Source organism: Balaenoptera musculus, chromosome 19 (assembly GCF_009873245.2).
Source record: "Balaenoptera musculus isolate JJ_BM4_2016_0621 chromosome 19, mBalMus1.pri.v3, whole genome shotgun sequence".
Lineage (NCBI taxonomy): Eukaryota > Metazoa > Chordata > Mammalia > Artiodactyla > Balaenopteridae > Balaenoptera > Balaenoptera musculus.
This window is the reverse complement of record NC_045803.1, coordinates 13,347,225-13,367,535: the sequence shown is the minus strand read 5'-3', so window position 1 is coordinate 13,367,535 and position 20,311 is coordinate 13,347,225. Positions and strand designations below refer to the sequence as shown.

General features: G+C 51.3%; 1 protein-coding gene across 7 annotated transcripts in view; it reads right to left on the bottom strand.

The window, feature by feature from the left end:
• AKT2 (AKT serine/threonine kinase 2) overlaps positions 1 to 20,311 on the bottom strand; it is a 48,471-nt gene that overhangs the window by 13,304 nt on the left and 14,856 nt on the right. For 5 of the 7 annotated variants that reach the window (XM_036832696.1, XM_036832699.1, XM_036832697.1 and 2 more), the window contains 3 exons: positions 15,369 to 15,498; positions 6,414 to 6,542; positions 4,822 to 4,933 (listed from right to left, as the gene is read on the bottom strand). In XM_036832696.1, the coding sequence (XP_036688591.1) occupies positions 4,822 to 4,933; positions 6,414 to 6,542; positions 15,369 to 15,414 (287 nt within the window). In that variant the 5' untranslated portion in view covers positions 15,415 to 15,498. Of the gene's footprint in view, positions 1 to 4,821; positions 4,934 to 6,413; positions 6,543 to 15,368; positions 15,499 to 16,279; positions 16,304 to 20,311 lie in introns of those variants that run through there. The other 2 variants (XM_036832700.1, XM_036832702.1) reach the window with 2 other exon arrangements.

Sequence of the window (20,311 nt, the reverse complement as noted above, 5' to 3'; positions counted from 1 at the left end):
CAGACCCTGGGCCCCAGCCCTGGGCTACCCTGCTGAGCAGAACGACCTGCACCCTGGAGGGAAGCTCGGTGAACTGGGGGTGGCCGAGCTGTCCTTAGTGCACAGGCCTGTCCTCGTCACAGCCTCAGAAATGACAGCTGACTGCTGGTCTAATGGCAGAGGGGGACCTCTCTCCCTAACAAGGGCCCTCCTCTGAACCAGAGGGGTGTTCACAGCTGGAGGGCATCTGGGGTCTCCCTCTGTTCAGACACTCTCAGATGGGCTGACTTGGCTGACCCAGGTCCAGCCCTGCCTGGCAGGGAAAACCCAGGCCCTTCAGCTCTTCTTCTTTCTTTTATTCTGTAACTCTCTGTGCCTCGGCTTCACCATCATTATGCCTCTTTAGCAGGTGAGGAACTCCCTCCTAGAAATGTTGTGAGAATAAATGAGTTAATACATGTAAAGACGTTAGAGTAAGGTCTGGCTCAACAGAGCATTAGTTCTAATTATTCTTTTATTCATTCAACAAACATTTACTGAACACCTAGTTAGTTATATTCCCGGCACAAATAAATAAATAGGAAATGTCAGGAATTCCCTGGTGGTCCAGTGGTTAGGACTCCGCGCTTCTACTGCAGGCCCCTGCAGGGCACGGGCTCAATCCCTGGCTGGGGAACTAGGATCCCGCAAGCTGTACTGCATGGCCGAAAAAAAAAGAAGAAAAAAGAAAATGTCACACCAGGTAGGATAGATGCTATGAAGAAAAATAAAGCAGGGTAAAGGTAACAGTCATGGAAGGCAGAGCAGGACACTCTGAGAAGGTGGCATTTGAGCAGAGACCTCACAAAGTTAGAAAGAGAACTGTAATGATATCTGGGGGAAGAGGATTCTAAGCAAAGGAAAAGCAAGTGCAAAGGTCCTGAGGTAGGAAGTGTGCTTGGCATGTTTAAGGAACAGCATGGAGACCAGGGTGGCTGAAGTTGACGGAATTGGTGGTAGGAAATGATTCTGGAGAGGAGGCCAGATCATGTAGGACTCTGTAGAATAGAGCATCGACTTTGGAGTTTACTCCAAGTGGAACTAAAAGCCACTAAGAGTTCTAAACAGAGAAATTACAAGATAAGATTTACATTAAAAAGATCACACTAATGTGACGCACTATTAAGTATACCTGCCAAGACCAAGGGTCTGCAAACTTCTCCTGGAAAGGGCCAAATAATAAATATTTTAGGCCTTGCAGATCACACAGTCCCTGTCACAGCTTGGTCACTACTCAATTCTGCCACAGGACAGCAAAAACAGTCATAGATAATTGGTAAATAAATAGGTGTGGTATGTTCCAATAAAACTTTACTTATAAAAATAGGAGGCCAGGGACTTCCCTAGTGGCACAGTGGTTAAGAATCTGCCTGCCAATGCAGGGGACATGGGTTCGAGCCCTGGTCCGGGAAGATCCCACATGCCGTGGAGCAACTAAGCCCGTGTGCCACAACTACTGAGCCTGCGCTCTAAAGCCCGCAAGCCACAACTCCTGAGCCCACGTGCCACAACTACTGAAGCCCGCGCACCTAGAGCCCATGCTCCACAACAAGAGAAGCCACCGCAATGAGAAGCCCACACACCGCAATGAAGAGTAGCCCCCGCTCGCCACAACTAGAGAAAGCCCGTGCGCAGCAACAAAGACCCAATGCAGCCAAAAATAAATTAATTAATTAGTTAAAAAAAAAAAAAACGAGGCCAGGCCATAGTTTGCCAACCTTGCTTCAGACCTTATTTCTGGTTTACAGGAAATACAGGCACGGAGGAACAAAGAAAACAGTGCCAAAAAGCAAAAATAAGACACATCCAGAGTATGGGACATCCTACAAGACAACTAGTCTGGCTTGTCAAAAAAAATTAATGTCATGGTCGGGGAAGAAAGACAAAGGCTGAACTAGATTAAAATAGGCCAGAGACAACATGTACCTTGGTTTTTCAAATCCTGGTCTGAAAAACAACATTTTGAGGACAACTGGGGAAATTCAACTACGGCACAGATCTAGAGAGGATGTTAGTAAATACATATTATCAATGATCGTCTCAGGTATGATAAGGGCACCAGGATTCTGTAGAAGAAAGTCCTTATTCTTAGGAGATACCTGCTGATGTATTAAGGAGAAACGCGTCACAAAGTACGAACAGAAGTTCAAGATGCAGCATAAAACACAGCCAGATGAGGCAAACATGGCAGATGTTGAATTGCTGAACCTAGGTGCAGGGTATCTAGCGGCTCATTTACGATACTGTTCTTTCAACTGTTCTGTCCACCTGAAACAACAAGGCGGGGCAGGGAGTAGGGGGATCGCTCTAGGTGCCCTGGGGAGAGCCGCCTGGGGGAGGAAGCGCGCAGGCTGCTGCAGCACCCAGGCGACCACCAGTCGGCAGCGTGGCCCCTGTCGGTCCTCACCCCGCCCCCGCCCCTCCCCAGGCTCAGGCCCGGGCAGGGCGGTGAGGAGAGCCATGAGCAGAGCAGCCTCCCTCTTCCGGGTTTCTGGCTCACACCTTCCCTGGGGTTAAGGTCAGCAATCTGGGGTTTGGTCTCAGAGCAATCCTATCAGATTTCTTTCCAGTGGCAGTGGCAGGTACAAAGAGAAGGAAGCTGGGGGCTCTCTAGCCCGCACAGTCTTAGTAAAGGGATTCTTCCCCACGCCAGAGAGCACGGCATCTTCCTATAATGGAAACTACAGCAGGTCTCTTGCCTACTAAAACGTTTTGCCAGCTCCCCACTGCTCCTTCTCCAGGCTTGCGAAGTGTGTGCCAGGTACTGCTGAGTCAAGGGCTTCCTGTTTATCATCCCCCTGAATCTTTTAGCAACGCTGTGACAAACCCCAATTGATTCACTGCTTGCCAAGCCCTGTGGGGACCTCCATCTGGAGTCCAGGCGCCAGCTGAGCTTGCCAGCTTCAAGGCCTCCGCTTCCCCTCTTCCAAGACCCCTGGCCCTTGATTCTTTAGTGATGCTTAACCCTCTTGTCTCTGGAATGACAAGCTGCCTCGCCTCCAGGCCTTTCACATGCTGGTCCCTTTTCCTGAAGCCACCTTCTTCTTCCTGTCTCCACGGCCAACTCCTACCCATTCCTCAAAACTCAGCCCAACACCTAGACCCTATGCACCTACCGGTCTCAATTTGCTTTTACTGGCAGTCCATGCTTCTGTACCCAGTTTTCACCTGAGTAACACCTCAGCGGGCCTGAGATGGTCATCCTGTTCCCCATGGTGGGGCAGCTATATTTTTAATCTTGGGAAGCTTTGCAATGACAATTACAGTATAGATTACAGTAATATGTCTTATGATACTGTTTTGTGTATGCTCTAGAAATGCACTGTCCATAAAGGTAGCCACTAGCCATATGGGGCTATTTAAAAATTTAAGATAATTAAATAAAATACAAAATTCCATTTTCAGTCTCATTAGCCGCATTTCACATTTCAAATGCTCAACAGGCATATGTGAGTAGTGGCTACCCTCTTGGACACCACAGCTATTGAACATTTCTATCATGGCAGAAACTTCTCTTGGACGGCACTGTTTTAGGGTTTTCCAGAGGATCAGCTGAATCCTCACCGCACAGACAAGCTAAAGGAATATTTCTCAAAGTGAAGGCCAAAGGGACAAAGTGAGGGAAAAATATTTGCCACTCATTACAAAGATCTAAGCTCTCTTATAAAGAGCTTTCAGAAATGAATAAGCAAAAGACCAAGTACCCAAAAGAAAAACAGACAAAGGATATCAACAGACAGTTCAGAAAGGGAAACTCACATGGCCCCTGAGCACACGAAAGGACACTCAAACTCACCAAACGTTTGGTCAAAATCCAAGCGTTTGAAAACACAAGGCTGTGAGGACACTCTTAGACATGGCCTAAAAGAAGCATTTCTCAAAATTACAAATGCATATTCCCCTGTGACCCAGCAATCCCACATCTAAGAATTCATCTTACAGATTTAACTACAAGTATGTCGAACAAGATAAGCACAAGGTACTGCTTATCTAATTATTGCTTATCTAATTATAATTATCTCATTATTCTAATGAGCCCAAAAGGCTGAAACAACCCCTGTCACCATGAATAAAGAACTGCTAAACAAACTCGGGGACACAGACGTGCAGCTGTTAAAAAAAAAAATGCAGCAGCAGCAACTCTATATATACTGAAGCAGAGAGAGTCCCCAACATACATTAAATAAAAAGCAAGTTCAGAACAGTTTGGGTACAATGCCACCTTTTGTGTAAAAAGAAAAAACAAGGGGAGCAGGGCACCGAAGTCCTATCTGAGTGAGCTTGTCCGCGTTCACAGTGAGCAAGCTCTTACAGGACACATAAGAACAGCAGTTAACTTGCGGGTCGGGGATGGGGGGCTGCAGTGAGAGTGAAGCTTTCACTAGACACCTCCTTCTGCTGTTTGATTTCTCAACTAGGTGAATCTGTATCTCTTCTGATTATTAAATTGATCTTTTAAAAAACTGTCTCTGGACCACCTGCCTCAAAATCAATGGAGATGTTCATTAAGAATGCGGCTCCCTGACCCTCTGCAGATCTCCAATCAGAGGTCCCGAAGTGGCCCAGAGCTCCTCACTGTTAACAAGCCCCCCCGCGATTCCAATGCAGCCCCCAGTCTGAGGACACGGGGCGGTGTGGGTGGGAGTCTGAGGGCTGAGAAGCCCTGCACGTCCTAGCTGGCAAAAGGGCTGAGATGGGAAACTCCTAAGGAGGGGCTCAGGGCAATCTGTCCATCTGCGCCCCTTCTCCTCACACAGAGCCTGGCCCCTCTCAAAGGGCCGCCACACAGAGGCCCAGACTTGCCTCTCATCCGGAGAGTCTACATGGAAGGTCCTCTCGATGACTGTGGTCCACTGCAGGCAGCGTATGACGAAGGTGTTGGGCCGCGGTCTCTCGGTCTTCATCAGCTGGCATTCTGCAGAAGAGGGATGTGAGCAGGGAGGGTAAAGGGACAGTCCTGCCAGTCTGCACCCCACATTCCCCAAGCCACCTCACGTGTGCCAGCCCTACGACACTTTAGTGACCGAGACAGCCCTGGCCTTGCCCCGCAGGGCTCAAGGTCCAGTGTGCGCAGGTGGAGGGGAGACAGACCTTCCAGTGATGGCTCAGTGGTCAGGGCTGACTGGGGTGGGGAGCCCAAGAGGCGGCCAACCCAGTCCAGGGGCTCAGGAGGCTTTCCCTGAGGAAGGGGCATCTCTGCATTGGGCCCTGAAGGCAGAAGGGTGTGTCGTGTACAGAAGCCTAGAGGTGAGAGAGGGCCCAGCTTACTTAGGGAAGAGCCAATGCCGTGTGAGGCGGGGAGAAGTGAGAGACAGGCTGGAGAGGTGAGCAGAGGCCAGCCTGCGGGGCTCAGGGGGCATGGCGAGGAATCTGGACTTTGTCTTGAGGGCAGCAGGCAGCCGTGGAAGGCTTTAAATAGGGAAGGGACACGAACAGATTTAGACAGATCCCTCTGGCTGCCGTGTAGAGGGTGAGAGAGAATGGAGGCCGGGAGCCCAGGAGGCTGGGGCTACACCAGAGTGGGGCAGGGGAGGGGAGGGAAAGGCAGGTAGATGGGCCACAGAGGAGGTACGGAGAGGCATCTGGGACGATGCCCTGGCCTCTGGCCTGAGGATGAGGGGGCAACAGGGCCCTCCCAGAGAAGGAGGTGGGGAGTACGAGAAGGTTGGGGAGGGAGAGGAGACTCAAAGGCCAGTTTGGGACATGGTAGGTATCCCACGGTGGGTATCCCAGGGAGAAACGTGCAGGAAGCTCCTTGGGACAGGTGGGGAGAGTTCAGGAGGGAAGCCAGGGCTGGGAACAGCCACGTGGGGGTCACCAGCACACAGGAAAGCCACCAGGACAAGGCTTTAAGCAGGACAGAGAGGGGCGTGGGGCTGGATTCCAGAGCAAGCAGGTGGGGTGGCCTCGAGAGGCGAGGCTGGGGAAGAGGCTAGAGCAGGGAGCTAGTGGGGAGAGGACAGTGGTCTGGGCTACGAGGTGGTGGTGGAGGTGAGTGTCTTTGAAAGGTTCTAAGGAGGTGGGACAAGGATGTGGTGACCAATCAGGTCAGCGGGGAAGGAAGGTGGCAGTGGGTTGAGGGCAGGTTCTGTGAGGCCCAGGCAAGGGCTTTGCACCGGCCAAGCTTTCACTGGTCAGTGTCTGGCAAGAAGGCACCACTTCGGGTACCACAGAGGGGACAGAAGGCCGGAAAATGCCCCAGCTTCTCTCTTCTTCCCGCTCTCCACTGCTGACCAGTACACGCCCCAGGCCCAGTAACACAGAGGTGGAGCAGGGAAAGGGTGGGAAATAGATCTGAGGGCAAACAGGCCCCAGACAGGCCCACAGCCCAAGAACGATCAAGCCCCACGTGTCCCCAAGACCTGCCAGCCGTTCTCTGAGTCCCTGAGACGCACCTGCGACAGAGAAGTTGTTTAAGGGGGGCAGGGTCTGGTCAGGGGCCTCGGGCCGCTCCTTATATCCAATGAAGGAGCCGTCGCTCTTCAGCAGGAAGTACCGGGGCCGCCAGGTCTTGATGTACTCACCTGTACGAAGGCAGGGTGGGGGGAGACAGGTCAGGGCAGCCAGCCCAGCGTGGCAGCGCCTCACAGCGGGCACCACAGTGGGAGGAGGATGGACAGGAGGGTGGGCAGGAAGGTGCTTCTCCCGGAGGAACCCTCGAGGCGGCCCCTGCTAATGCAGGCTGGGCACTGGGCTGGGCCCAGTGATCCAGAGGTCATGCCTGGCAGGAAGGCGCCTGCCGCAGGGCCTCAGGGCACCAGCTGCCTCAGCGTGTGTCCAGCAGCGAGCCATCCTTGCCAGCGCGTGGCCCAGTCCCAGGGGAGGCCCAGGCTTCCAAACACACATGCCCTGTGGCCCTGTAAGGCCAAATCCCATGGGCGGGTGTTCACCAGTACAGCTGTGCAGGTGGATCAAATGTCAAAACACTGTGCCAGGCGGGCTATAACTGTTGCTGTGCCCTCCGAATGCTCCTTGACCCCTTCCATTTTTTCTAACCGTGAATATCCAGGCACCCTGTACACACATACATACAGGTGCACACTATAAGGACCCCACTCCTCAGAGGGCTGCTATGGACTAAAATAAGATGGTGAAACATATATCCACACAAAAAACATAAATGTCCACAGCAACATTATTCATTATAGTAAAGGGTGGAGGGACTTCCCTGGTGGTCCAGTGGTAAAGAATACACCTTATAATGCAGGGGACGCGGGTTTGATCCCTGGTTGGGGAACTAAGATCCCACATGCCGCGGGGCAACTAAGCCCACATGCCACAACTACTGAGCTCGGGCGTCTCAACTAGAGAGCCTGCGTGTCGCAAACTACAGAGCCCATGCGCCCTGGAGCCCGTGCACCACAACTAGAGAAGAGAAAACCCGCATGCCACAACTAGAGAGAAGCCCAGCACCGCATCGCAAGAGCCCGTGTGCTGCAACAAAAGATCCCACATGCCTCAACGAAAGATCCCACATGCCTCAACGAAGATCCTGTGTGCTGCAGTTGCAGCTAAGACCCGACGCAGCCAAAAATAATAAATAAAATAAATAAATAAATAAATAATAAATCTTAAAAGAACAAAAAGAGTGGAAACTCAAAAGTTCATCAACTAATGAATGGATAAACAAAACGTGACATAGCCGTATGATGGAATATTAATATTAGTCATAAAAAGAAATGAAATATTGGGAATTCCCTGGTGGTCCAGTGGTTAGGACTCCATACTTCCAGTGCAGGGAGCACGGGTTCGATCCCTGATTGGGGAACTAAGATCCCTCATGTCGTGCAATGCGGCCAAAAGAAAAAAAAAAAAAGGAAATGAAGTATTAATACATGCTACAAGGTTGATGAATCATACTTTATGCTAAGTGAAAGAAGCCTGTCACGAAGGATCACAAATTATATGATTTCATTTACATAAAATGTCCAGGATAGGGAAACTTACAGAGATGAAAAGTTGATTACTGGTTGCCTACGGCTGAGGAGGGGGCGAGTCTGGGGGGAGATTGGAGGGTGATGGCCAAGGGGGAGTCCTTTTTAGGGTAGTGAGAATGTTCTGAAATCAACTGTGGTGATGGATGCACAACTCTAAATACCCTAAAAGCCACTGAACTGTACACTTTAAATGGCTGAATTGTATGGTATGTGAATTATATCTCAAGTTGCTAAAAAAAATAAAATGAGATGGCAAATATAAAGCACACATAAAGCACCCAGCCTAGCTAGGGCCCAGCACACCAATAAATCAATAAATGCTCTTTATCATCAGTCCACTGGGCAAGCAAAGAGTGTGCCAGGCCCTTCACTCACATAGCACATGGAGAGGCAGGATGGCAGGGTGGGCTCCAATAAGTCACCTCACTTCTCTATGTCTTTGTTTCCTCTTATGAGGATATCCGTTAATTGATGACGATGATCAGATAGTACTATATAGTGGTACTTTGTGCCTGCCAAGCACTGTCCTGACTATCTTATAGGTTTTAACTTGTTAAATTCTTTCAAATTAGATACTAAATGATTCCATGTATGTAAGGTTCAGAAACTAGCAAAACCCCAAATTCAACAGCACAATAAAAAGGACTATATACCATGATCAAGTGAGTTTTATCCCAGGACTGCCAGGGTGGTTCAAATACATGAAAATCAATCAATGCAGTATATATCATGAAGAGTAAAAAACACAAGGTCATCCAGATTGACACAGAAAAAGCGTTCGACAAAATCCAATGCTCTTTCATGATAAAAATACTCAGTAAGCTAGGAAGAGAAGGGAATTTCTTCCACAGGATAAAGGACATCTATGAAAAACCCACAAGTTAACAACATACTCAATGATGAAAGGATGAAAACTTTCCCCTAAGATCAGGAACAAGACAAAGATGTCCACTTTCACCACTGCTATCAAACACTGTAATGGAAGTTCTAGCCAGAGAAAAAGAAAAAGATAAAAAGTATCCAGCTTGAAAAGGAATAAGTAAAAGTATCTCATTTGCAGATAACATGATCTTATATACAGAAAATCACAAATAATCCACAAAACAATTACTAGAGCTAACAAATTCAGCAAGAGCAACACACAAAAACAAATTGTTTCTACACACCAGCAATGAATAATCCAAAAAGGAAATTAAGAAAACAATTCCACTTACAACAGCACAAGGAGGCAAAGATTTATACACTAAAAACTACAAACACTGCTGAAAGAAATTAAAGACCTAAATAAATGCAAAGATCCTGTGTTCATGGATTGGAAGACTTGATGTTAAGATTACAATACTATCCAAAGCCATCTACAGATTCAACACATTCCCTGTCAAAATTCCAATAGCCTTTTTTGCTGTTGAGGAACAGTCAACCCTCAAACTTACATGGAATTCAAATTCATGTGGCAAGGGGTTCCAAACAGCCACAGCAATGTTGAAAAAGAAGAACAAAGTAAAAGGACTCATACTTCCTGATTTCAAAACTTACTACAAAGCTACAATAATCAAATCAGTGTGGTATAAAGATAAACATATAGACCAATGGAGTAGAACTGAGAGTCAAAAAATAAACCTACATACTTATGGGCAACTGATTTTCAACAACAATACCAAGACCATTCCATGGGGGAAGACCAGTCTCTTCAACAAATGATGCTGGGACAACTGTATACCCACATACAAAAGAACAGAGTTGGAACCCTATACCATATACCATATAAAAAAATTAACTCAAAGTGGATCTACCTAAATATAAGAGCTAAAACTATAAAACTCTTAGAAAAATACACTGGGGTAAATCTTCGTGACACTGGACTTGGCAACAGATTCTTAGATATGACAACAAAGGAAAAAAACAGATCAAGTGGACTCATTGAAATAAAAAACTTTTGTGCAAAGGATGTTACCAAGAAAATAAAAAGACAACCAAACAGAATGGGTGAAAATATTTGCAAATCACATACCTGGTAAGAGTCTAGTATCCAGAATATATAAAGAACTCTTACAACTAAGCAACAAAAACACAGTCTGATTAAAAACATGGGTGAAGGTGGGGGGAAGGGTAGGCTGGGATGAAGTGAGAGAGTAGCAATGACATATATACACTACCAAATGTAAAACAGATAGCTAGTGGGAAGCAGCCGCATAGCACAGGGAGATCAGCTCCGTGCTTTGTGTCCACCTAGAGGGGTGGGATAGGGAGGGTGGGAGGGAGGCTCAAGAGGGAGGGGATATGGGGATATATGTATACATATAGCTGATTCACTTTGTTATACAGCAGAAACTAACACAACATTGTAAAACGGTTATACTCCAATAAAGATGTAAAAAAAAAAAATTAAAGAGCAAAAAAACTTGATAGACTTGATTGTATAAAACTATGAACTATATGCCAAAAATCAGTATTGACACTTTTGAAGATTTAAATCTTAAAATACATATATAACATAATCGATACAACAAGATATGAATAGGCATAAAAATAAAAATAATTTACCCAAATCTTAAAAGAAAAAAAAGGGTGAAGAACTTAAACAGACATCTCACCAAAGATATACAAACGGCCAACAAGCATATAAAAAGATGCTCAACATCATCAGTCATTAGGGAAATGCAAATCAAAACGAAATACCACTTAATACCCACCAGGATGGCTTTTATTAAAAAAACAAAAACAGAAACAAAAAAACTAAAAGAAAAAGAACAGGTGTGGGTGAGGATGTGGAGAAATTGAAACCCTGTGCACTGCTGGTGGGAATGTAAAATGGTGCAACCCTGTGGAAGCTTGGCGCTTCCTCAAAAAGTTAAATACAGAATACGCTGTAGATTACACATACAGAATGTATGACCCAGATTTTATACATTTCTTACCTACATTATCTAACTATATATAATAGATTATAAATAATATAACCTAATGGATATATACGTCCCAGCAATTCCACTCCTAGGTGTATACCCACCCCCAAAATTGAAAACAAGTACTCAAATCCTTGTATACAAATGTTCATAGCAGCACTATTCACAATAGCCAAAAGGCAGAAATACCTCAGATGTCCATCAACAGACCTACAGATAAACAAAATGTGGTATATTCATACAATGGAATATTGTTTGGCTATAAAAAGGAATGAAGGGACTTCCCTGGTGGCGCAGTGGTTAAGAATCCACCTGCCAATGCAGTGGACATGGGTTCGAGCCCTGGTCCGGGAAGATCCCACATGCCATGGAGCAACTAAGCCCGTGCACCACAACTACTGAGCCTGCGCTCTAGAGCCTGCGAGCCACAACTACTGAGCCCGCGTGCCACAACTACTGAAGCCCGTGCACCTAGAGCCCATGCTCCCCAACAAGAGAAGCCACCGCAATGAGAAGCCCGCGCACTGCAACGAAGAGTAGCCCCCGCTCACCGCAACTAGAGAAAGCCCGCGAGCAGCAACAAAGACCCAACGCAGCCAAAAATAAATAAATAAATTTAAAAAAAAAAAAGGAATGAAGTACTGATATGTGCTACAGCATGGATGAACCTCAAAAACATTATGCTAGGGGCTTCCCTGGTGGCGCAGTGGTTGAGAATCTGCCTGCCAATGCAGGGGACACGCGTTCGAGCCCTGGTCCGGGAAGATCCCACATGCTGTGGAGCAACTAAGCCCGTGTGCCACGACTACTAAGCCTGTGCTCTAGAGCTTGTGAGCCACAACTACTGAGCCCGCGTGCCGCAACTACTGAAGTCCGCGCGCCTAGAGCCCGTGCTCCACAAGAGAAGCCACCGCTATGAGAAGCCCGCGCACCGCAACGAAGAGTAGCCCCCGCTTGCCGCAACTAGAGAAAGCCTGTGTGCAGCAGTGAAGACCCAATACGGCCAAAAATAAAAAAATAAATAAATTTATTTTTTTTTAAAAAAGTTATGCTAAGTGAAAGAAACCAGACTTTTGTGGCCACATATTGCATGATTCATTTATATGAAATGTCCAAAATAAGTAAATCCATAAAAACGGAAAACAAATTGGTGGCTGCCAGGGGCTGGGAGGAGGGGGAATGAGAACTGACTACTTAACGAGTACAGGGCTTTCTTTCAGGCAGATGAAAATGTTTGGGAACTAGACAGTGGTAGTAGTTACACAACACTGTGAATGTACTAAAGGCCACTGAATTGTGCACTTTAAAACAGTTAATTCAGTGTTATGTAAATTCTACCTCAGTTTTAGAAAGAAAAACGAAACTAGAAAAATTCATCTACTCTATTGGAGGTTGGGAGAGGCACAGGGGCTTCTGGGGACTGACTGACTCTATTTCTTGACCTGGACACAGGTTTGGGGGTAAGCTTATAATCCAGGCACTTACCTGTGGTGCTTTATATATCGATAACAAGCTAAGAAAAAAAAGAAACCTAGAAGGAAAAATATCCTCACAACAATCCCATTTTACAAATGAGGAAACTGAGGCACAAAGAGGTTTCATTACTTGCCTGAGGCTCACAGTTGTTGACCGGGAGAGCTGGGATTGGAACCCAGGTTTGCTCTGTCCAGAGTCCATGTTCTTGACCACTACGCTGTCTGCCTCTAAATTGGCAGACGAGGCCTGGCCTGCTGGGGCCTGGCAGAGAGTATGCTGAGGCTGTGTCAGAAAGGACACCCGCACATGGCATAAGGGACCCATTCCTTGAGTGGACCTTGCTGAGCAAGAGGCGGCATGTGAGCCAGGAGCTGGCTCAGGAGTTGGAGCCTGAACCTCAGCACTACCACCTCCTTGCTGAAACCTTGGGCAAGTCAGTCTTCCTGCCGAGCTTCAGCTTCCTGGTCTGTGAGACGGTGCCCACCTGACGGGGCAGTAATGGAAATGCAACAAAACTGGGTCTGCCTAGAGCAGAGCCCCAGGCCCGGCAGAGTGGGCACACAGTAAGCCGGAGCTGCTGTTATTTCAACCACCAGGGGTGGGGTGGGGTGGGGTAGCGGGGATGTCCAAACAGCTGCAGGGCCCACTTCGCCTTACCCACCTCTGCCAGCTGCTGCTCAGAATGACAGGCACTGGAGAGACCCAGGAGTGACACGCACGCGTGTGTGTAGGTATGGTACAAACCCAAGGCAGGTGGTCATCTCAGCAGCTTGTCTGGGTCCATGCAGGTAAGTGGAGACACTGAAGGCCTAGGAGGGGCTGAGATCCACTTAATGCCATCAGCATTAATGCCAGAGACAAAGCCCTGCCCCGGCCACAGTTCTCGGGCCACCTTCAGGGCTCTGCCACCCCAGCCTAGTGAGCCAAGGGCCACGGAAACTCAGGAGCCTGAGACCCTGGCACACCCTAACACACTCGCACTATCCACACACACAATCCCAAACGTTCATGCAACAGTTATTGAGTGCCTACTGCACGCCAAGCACTTTTCTAGGGCACTGGGGACATCTCAGTGAACAAGCCAGATAAAATCCCTGCCCTCATGAAGCTGACAATCTCAGAGGCCTGGGTTGTTGACCCATTTTACAGATGTGAAACCAAGGCTCAGAGAGATGACATAGCTTACCCAGTCACACTGAGAGGAAGTGGCAGAGCCAGGGTTGACACCTGCCAAGGTTCAGAAAGCCGCATCAACAGCCCCAAACTCAGGGCCCAATATGGGTGGGTAGGCCAAGGTGTCTTGAGTACCACCCTGCCTGGAAAGGGCAGCAGGAAAGGATTCTCCCCTGCTCAGTCTGATGGGGGAGGCCTGGCCTGGGGAGCCACCTCCGTCCCTCATCACTGCTCCACGTCTGCGGGCTGTGACAGGGCAGGATGGGCGGGCACCTCTCCCAGTTTCTGCAGGGCCAGCCCCACCAGCCTCCTCGCCCCCTTTAAACATGCCTGGCCCACTCCCCTTTGTGGACTCATGGGCTGTCCCCTTCGCCCTTGCCCCAGTTAACTGTGGGGCTCACTCCCTTGCCTCCCTTCAGATCTTTATTCAACCCCCCCCCTTCTCAGTGAGGCCCTCGCTGACCACCCCGTTTGGGATAACTCCCCCTCACACCCCTCCTCCTCCTCACATTGTTCGGCTTTCCTCCGTGGCACTCACCACTCACTGGACACACCTGTCTACTCAGGTGCCACGGGCTCTCCCCCCCAGTGTAAGACATCAACAAAAGGATGGGGACTTTTGGCTCATCTGGTTCGCTGCTGTGTCTCCAGCACCTAGAACAGTGCCTGGAACACGGGAGCTGCTCAACAGATGTCTGCTGAGTGAATGAAAGCGCACAGAGTGGCTACCCCCAGGCCTGGCGTCCCCCTCCGCAGGGGAAGGTCCGCGGAAGCCAGGACAGTCTGCCTCCTTCGCTCCTGGGCGCCTGGACAAGCTGACTCTCAGCACGTGCCTCTTCCTAGCTGCCCCTGCACACGGCAGCGCGGGCGTTAAGTGCGCTGGTTCTGGGGCAGGGGCCTGGGGCCTAAGGGTCTAGTCTCTTAGTCTCTTTGTAAATGACTTCATTTCTCAGCTGCCCACCAGCACAGCCAGATCGGGTCACGTGCTGGCTCACAACATCCTGGGCTTCTGAACGCCTGAAGAGTTAAAGCCCTTTCCATGTCGTCGAGGGCCGACGGCCTGATGCTGCACCACCACTCTGCCCACCTCCTCCAGCTCGCCCTCGCTCGCTCTGCGCCAGCCACACTGGTCAACTCTCCGGTCCAGGCACAGTCTCATGCCCTGCAACACCCCTGCCTGTCTATCCGTGTGGCTCGCTCCCTCACCGCCTCCAGGCCTCTGTTCACTGTCCCCTCCTCGAGCTGCTTCCACTGAAGCCCATCTTCCTCCAGCCCGTTCCCCCTCACAGCTCCTATTTTTCACAACGGCACTTATCACCACCTGACATCATGTCTGTTTATTGTTTGTCCCCATCCCCCAATGGATCGCAAACTCCATGAGGGCACCACAGTGTCCCCAGAGCCTGGGGTGGCCAGCCCGGCATACCACACACTCCACGAGTATTTGCTGAATGAATAAATGCTGAATATCATCTCACTGTGTTACTTCAGTTAAGTGACTGACCCTCTCTGAGCCTCAGTTTCTTCATCTATAAAATGGGGCTACAAACAGGATCACTAATGCAGAGGCAGAACTTGAGGCCTGGCCTGGAGGCTCATGCAGGAGGTCCAGCTAGGCCTGGAGGCTCAGGCCCAGGCACAGCCACAGTCCCTCTGTCCAGACTACTTTCAAAGATCCCATGAAATGGGCTGGTAAGGAGCTAGTGGCCAGGGGCAGGGAGGGAGGCAGACAGGGCTTGGAATGCTGGCTCCTCAGGTGGTAAAGACCCTGTACCTCTGCCTCTCAGGGCACAGCTGCCAGGAGAGCCAGGGCGGAAGGGGGAGACACGCAATCCCGTGGACAAAAGCAGCCCCTTACCGCGCTTGTGGAGCCAGCCTTCTTTGATGACAGACACCTCGTTCATGGTGGCAGCGTGACAGGCTGTCACCTAGCTCGGGACAGCTCAGGGCAGCAGGACATGCAGGAGGTGCGGTGTACAGAGCACAGTCTGCAAGACAAGAGAGGAGCCTGTCAGAGTGGGAGGGGGATTGGGCCTCAGCGCCTTCCCTCGGGACAGCCCGCCTCTGAGGCCCCTCGGGCTGCTCGGACAGGGTGGAGCCAGGGCGGGTGGGCCGGGACCTGCCCTGGGGCCCAGGCTGAGGGGGAGGAGGTGGCCATGTCCCCAGGGAGCCCAGTCTTTGGGGGAAAGGACACGAGCTTGCCCTCAGAGCCCACTCTGGAAGGAGCAGAGCTCCCTGGCCTGTGCCCGGACACTCAGGACACCCGTGCTGACCAGAGGCGGCCCCTCCACCCACCGGCACTCCTGGCGGGGCGGGGCGGGGCGGGGCGGGGCGGGAGGCAGGCGAGGAGCTGCAGCCCCGCCCCCTGCGTCACTCCCATGCCCCAGCGCTGAGGTCACCTGGGCTGAATCAGACGGCCCTGGGCACCTGAGGGAGTGCTCAAAGCCACCAGTATCTGCCTGCCAGCCCCAAACACACACACACACACACACACACACACACACACACTCTCACTCTCACTCTCTCTCTCTCTCTCTCTCTCTCTCTCTCTCTCTCTCTCTCGCTCTCTCTCTCTCTCTCTCTCACTCTCTCCTTTCCAAACCAAGGAACCACCAACCTGCCACCTTTAGCGAACCAAGTACCACCCCCACCCCGGCACCAGGCCACCTCATATCACTCTCCCAGCCTCAGTTCCCTCCTTGTCCCCAGCAGATGACAGAGGAAAGAAAGGTCTCAGTGCTCCGCATCTTCAACAAGAAAGGAACCTACTGCGTGTACACTTATCTGGGGCCCAGAAGCCAGTCCTGGGGGCTTGACCAGGGCCCTGGTCCCCTCCCAGAGACCTCTGCTTCCGTCCTCAGGGAGCGGCAGCCAACAGACTGACGGACGCCGAGGCCGCTGCTTCGCCTCAGGTTCCCGGGGCGGGGGGGGGGGGGGGGGGGGGGGAGGCAGCCACTTCGCCTCAGGTTCCCGGGGCAGAGGGGGGGGGGGGGGGAAGGCAGCCACTTCGCCTCAGGTTCCCGGGGCGGGGGGGGGGGGGGAAGGCAGCCACCAGCTGGGCCCCACCTGGAGCCACAGGCCTGGACAGGGGCCATGGAGCTCAAGGCGCCTTTCGCCTTTCCTGGCCTGGGGTTATTTGCGGACAGCAGGTCAGGAGCTACGGTGGCCCCCAGAGAAGTGGCAGCTGGCTCTGGGGACACCGCGGGCATCAGCTTTCTCTCGTGCCCCAGGGGAGCTGGTGGGTTGGACACACTACTGCCTGGCATGTGACGGTGGCAGGCTGCCCAGGCCCCAGGCAGAGGGAAGGGAGGTAAGTGGGAGGAAGACAAGATGGACAGTGTCAGGGAAGTAAACAGCGAGGGAGAAATCACGTTCTGGACTCTGAGCTGCAAAGACAGGGTCCAGCAGGGGCTCCCTCCCCCAGCAGGTACGGCTGGCACCTCCGGGGCTCACACCCACAGACCGAACACACCCAGGACCGCCAGATCTTCGCTCCAAAACATCCACCAGTCTGTGCTTCAGTCTTAATGTGACCAGGGTTTCCACCCCAGCCTCCCTACAACGCGGCTCAGGTCCAGCGCTGTCCTCTCCCACGAGGACTCACCCCACCTCTTCCCTGGCCTCCCATCCTCCCATCTGTCTCCCTCAGCACCTACAGGGACCCTCAAATCTGACCCGTGGCTTCCCACAGGCCTCAGGAAAGAGCCAGGCTCCTCAGCTTGGGATTCCAGGCCCCTCAGGCCCTGGCCTCTGCTGCTCCCCACCCCTGCTCCGCCCGCAGTCCTCTCTGCCATCCACGGCTTCCTGATCCTCTCCCACCCCACCTCCCCTCCCCACCTCCCCTCCCGCCCTGGCTTTCTCCCTGGGTTCCCAGCCTGTGCTCTCAACCCCTGTACTCCATCCTAAATCTGACCCTGTCCCTCTCTGTTCAAAACCCTTCCGTGGCTCTCCAGTGTGCTCAGAACACAGAACAAGGTCCTTTCCACCACAAGAAGGCCCGGCATAAGCAGAAAGGCATCTAGAAAGCCCTCAAGAAAGGCTAATGACCGTGACAACGATTACCACACCAGGCACTACCCGCCTCCCCAGCCCCTCCTCCCCCGCCCTCACTCTCTGCCAGGCTTCTGGCACTCAGGCCCTTCCCTCTGGCCTCTATCCCCAATGCCTTCTGTGAGTTCCCCCTCTTCCTTAAGGTCTCAGCTGAACCAATGCCTCCTCCAGGAAGCCTTCCTGACCTCAGAGGCTGGACTGGGTCCTCTCCATGCACCTCCTGGTCAACTCTCCCCACACCTCTAAACACTAATTCAGCGCACCAGCCCGGTGTCTGGCTCTCTGTTGAATGCACAGTGAATGAACCCAAGTCTCCCCAAAAGATCCCCAGCCCAGGACAAGAGACAGCCTCAGAAACAATTCCAGAATCTATTCACGCCACCAATCTTTTTCTGAACATGTCCTAAGCTCCAGACTCTGTCCTGGGTTCCAGACAGAGAGTCACTAAGACACAGCCCCTGCCTTCAGGAAGCTCACATTCCAGTGGGGGAGGCAGACAGTACACAGGCCACAACGTCAGGTGGCAGCAAAGAAAAGTGAACAGGGGAAAGGAGGGCAGGGAATGGGTGCTGTGTTAGCCACGCTGTATGAGGGACAGGTGACCCAACGTGTAGGGAGCAAATTTCAGGCAGGGGAAGAGCAAGTGCAAAGCCCCTGAGGAAGCTTGGGAAGGAGCTTGGGGAATGTGGCTGGCACAGGGTAAGGAGCTGGGGCAGAGAGCACACTTAGGGCCTGGAGGCAGGCGTGGTGGGGAGTTAGGGAATTCCTCTCCAACACGGGGGCCAACACTGCACCTTCCCCTGGTACGAGCTCAGTTCAGAATAGGGCTGGGTTCCCAAATAGGGCTGGGTTCCCAAATAGGGCTGGGATGGAGAACCCAGAGTCCAAAGGAAGGATGGATGTGGAAGTAAAGGACAGGGGCCTCGTGTCCAATCTCAGCTCTCCCCTCCCCTCCCCTCCCCACCCTCCCCAGCCCAGCAACTTCACCTCTCGGAGCCTCTGTGATTCAGCAGCACCAGGGCTGTCAGTAGCATGAAAGCACCCACTGTGTGCAGAGGCTCAGCCCACTGCCTGGCCCCCAGTGAACACCCAAACACGTGGCTGCCAAGATCAGAGACAGGTGAAGGCAGCCGGGTGTGGCCGAGAGTGGTCAGGGTTGCAGAGTCCAGGAGCCAATGCCAGCTGGGTGGCCTTGAGCGTGAGGGCGCTCCTCCAGAGCCTCTCCTGATCACTCCCAACCACCCCACCAGAGGGCCGTGACCATGCCCAGGGCAGGGCAGAGGCTGAGAGAGGGGAAGTGTTTACCTTGGGTCTCCCAGCTGAGGAGTGGTGGAGGCCCTGGCTGCAGCTCGGCCCACCAGAGCCGCTTTTTACATTCTCACTTCAGCGACTAAAAAGCCAGCAAGCAGCAGCTAGGGCGAGGGCGAGGGCGGGGGAGGAACTGAAAGATCCCCTGCATCCTGCCTGGATCCTGCCCATCCTCCCACTGAGGGTGGCGCCTCCGCTGAGGTATCTGTGACGCAGTCCTGCAGTGACGAAACACCATCACCACCGCAGCCAAGAAGATGGCCTGCTCCCTGGGGAGCTCCCGATGGAGGACACCCAGACCTGCCTCTGGAAGCCGGGCATCAGCACAGCAGGGGAGTGCCTGCATGGCCCCACCCCACCCACTGCTCCGTAGGGTGTCTGGGCTTCAATCGCTGAGGGTCTGGGCAGGAGCTACAGCTGTCAGTTAGAGGTGAGCCACCTGGGAGGCAAGGTGAAAAGAGCAAGGGCACCTCAAAGGAGAGGACACTCACACAATGAAGGAACGCACACAATTTCATTAGTTATGGGGAAATGCAAATTGAAACCACCCACCAGGATGGCTAAAATTTTAAAAACTGACAACTCCAAGCGTTGTCAAAAATGTAAAGGAATCGGTACTGGTGGGAGTATAAAATGGTTCAACCACTATGGAAAACTGTTTGGCAATAACAATTAAAACTCAACATATGCCTACCCCATGACCCAGCAATTCCACAGCCCTCTAAGAGAAATGAGCGCATTTGTTTACCAAATGACGTGTACTAGAATGTTCACAGCAGCAACATTCACGGTAACCTCAAAACTGGAAACAGACCAGGTATCCATGCACAGGAGAATGGATAAACAAACTAAGGTAAATTCATAGAGCACACCACCACACAGGGACGGAACTACTGATACCTACAACAGGGATGAAGCGTAACAACTTCACACGGAGTGAAAGAAGCCAGATGCAAAATGACACATCAAGTATGAGTCCATGGACAGCAAGTTCAGAACAGGCAACATGACACCATTTGTTTCTCACTTGTAAAACTGTGCAGAAGATCAAGGAAGCAAATATCCAAAAGTCAGGAGAGTTGTTACATTTGGGAGTAACCGAGGAGGGAGGTTTCTGGGAGCTGACAATGTTCTATTGTGATTACAGAGAATCACAGCTTTACAGTTATTCATTATACTGTACTGTATAAAATACGTTGAACATATTTTTCTGTATTTTATGACGAAGTCACAATAAAAAAGAACCTGGGTTTGGGAGCCCAGAAGATATAGGGGAACGAAAATCGGGTCTCCTGGCTTCTGGGGCTCCCCCCAACCCCAAGGCTGGCTTGCCTGGATTTTCACCTCAAGGCCAGTCACCAATGAATAAGGAAGAGGAATCTGGGGTCCGCAGGCTCTGGATCTCAGCCCCAGGCTTTGCTGCTTCTTGGCTGTGCGGCTGCA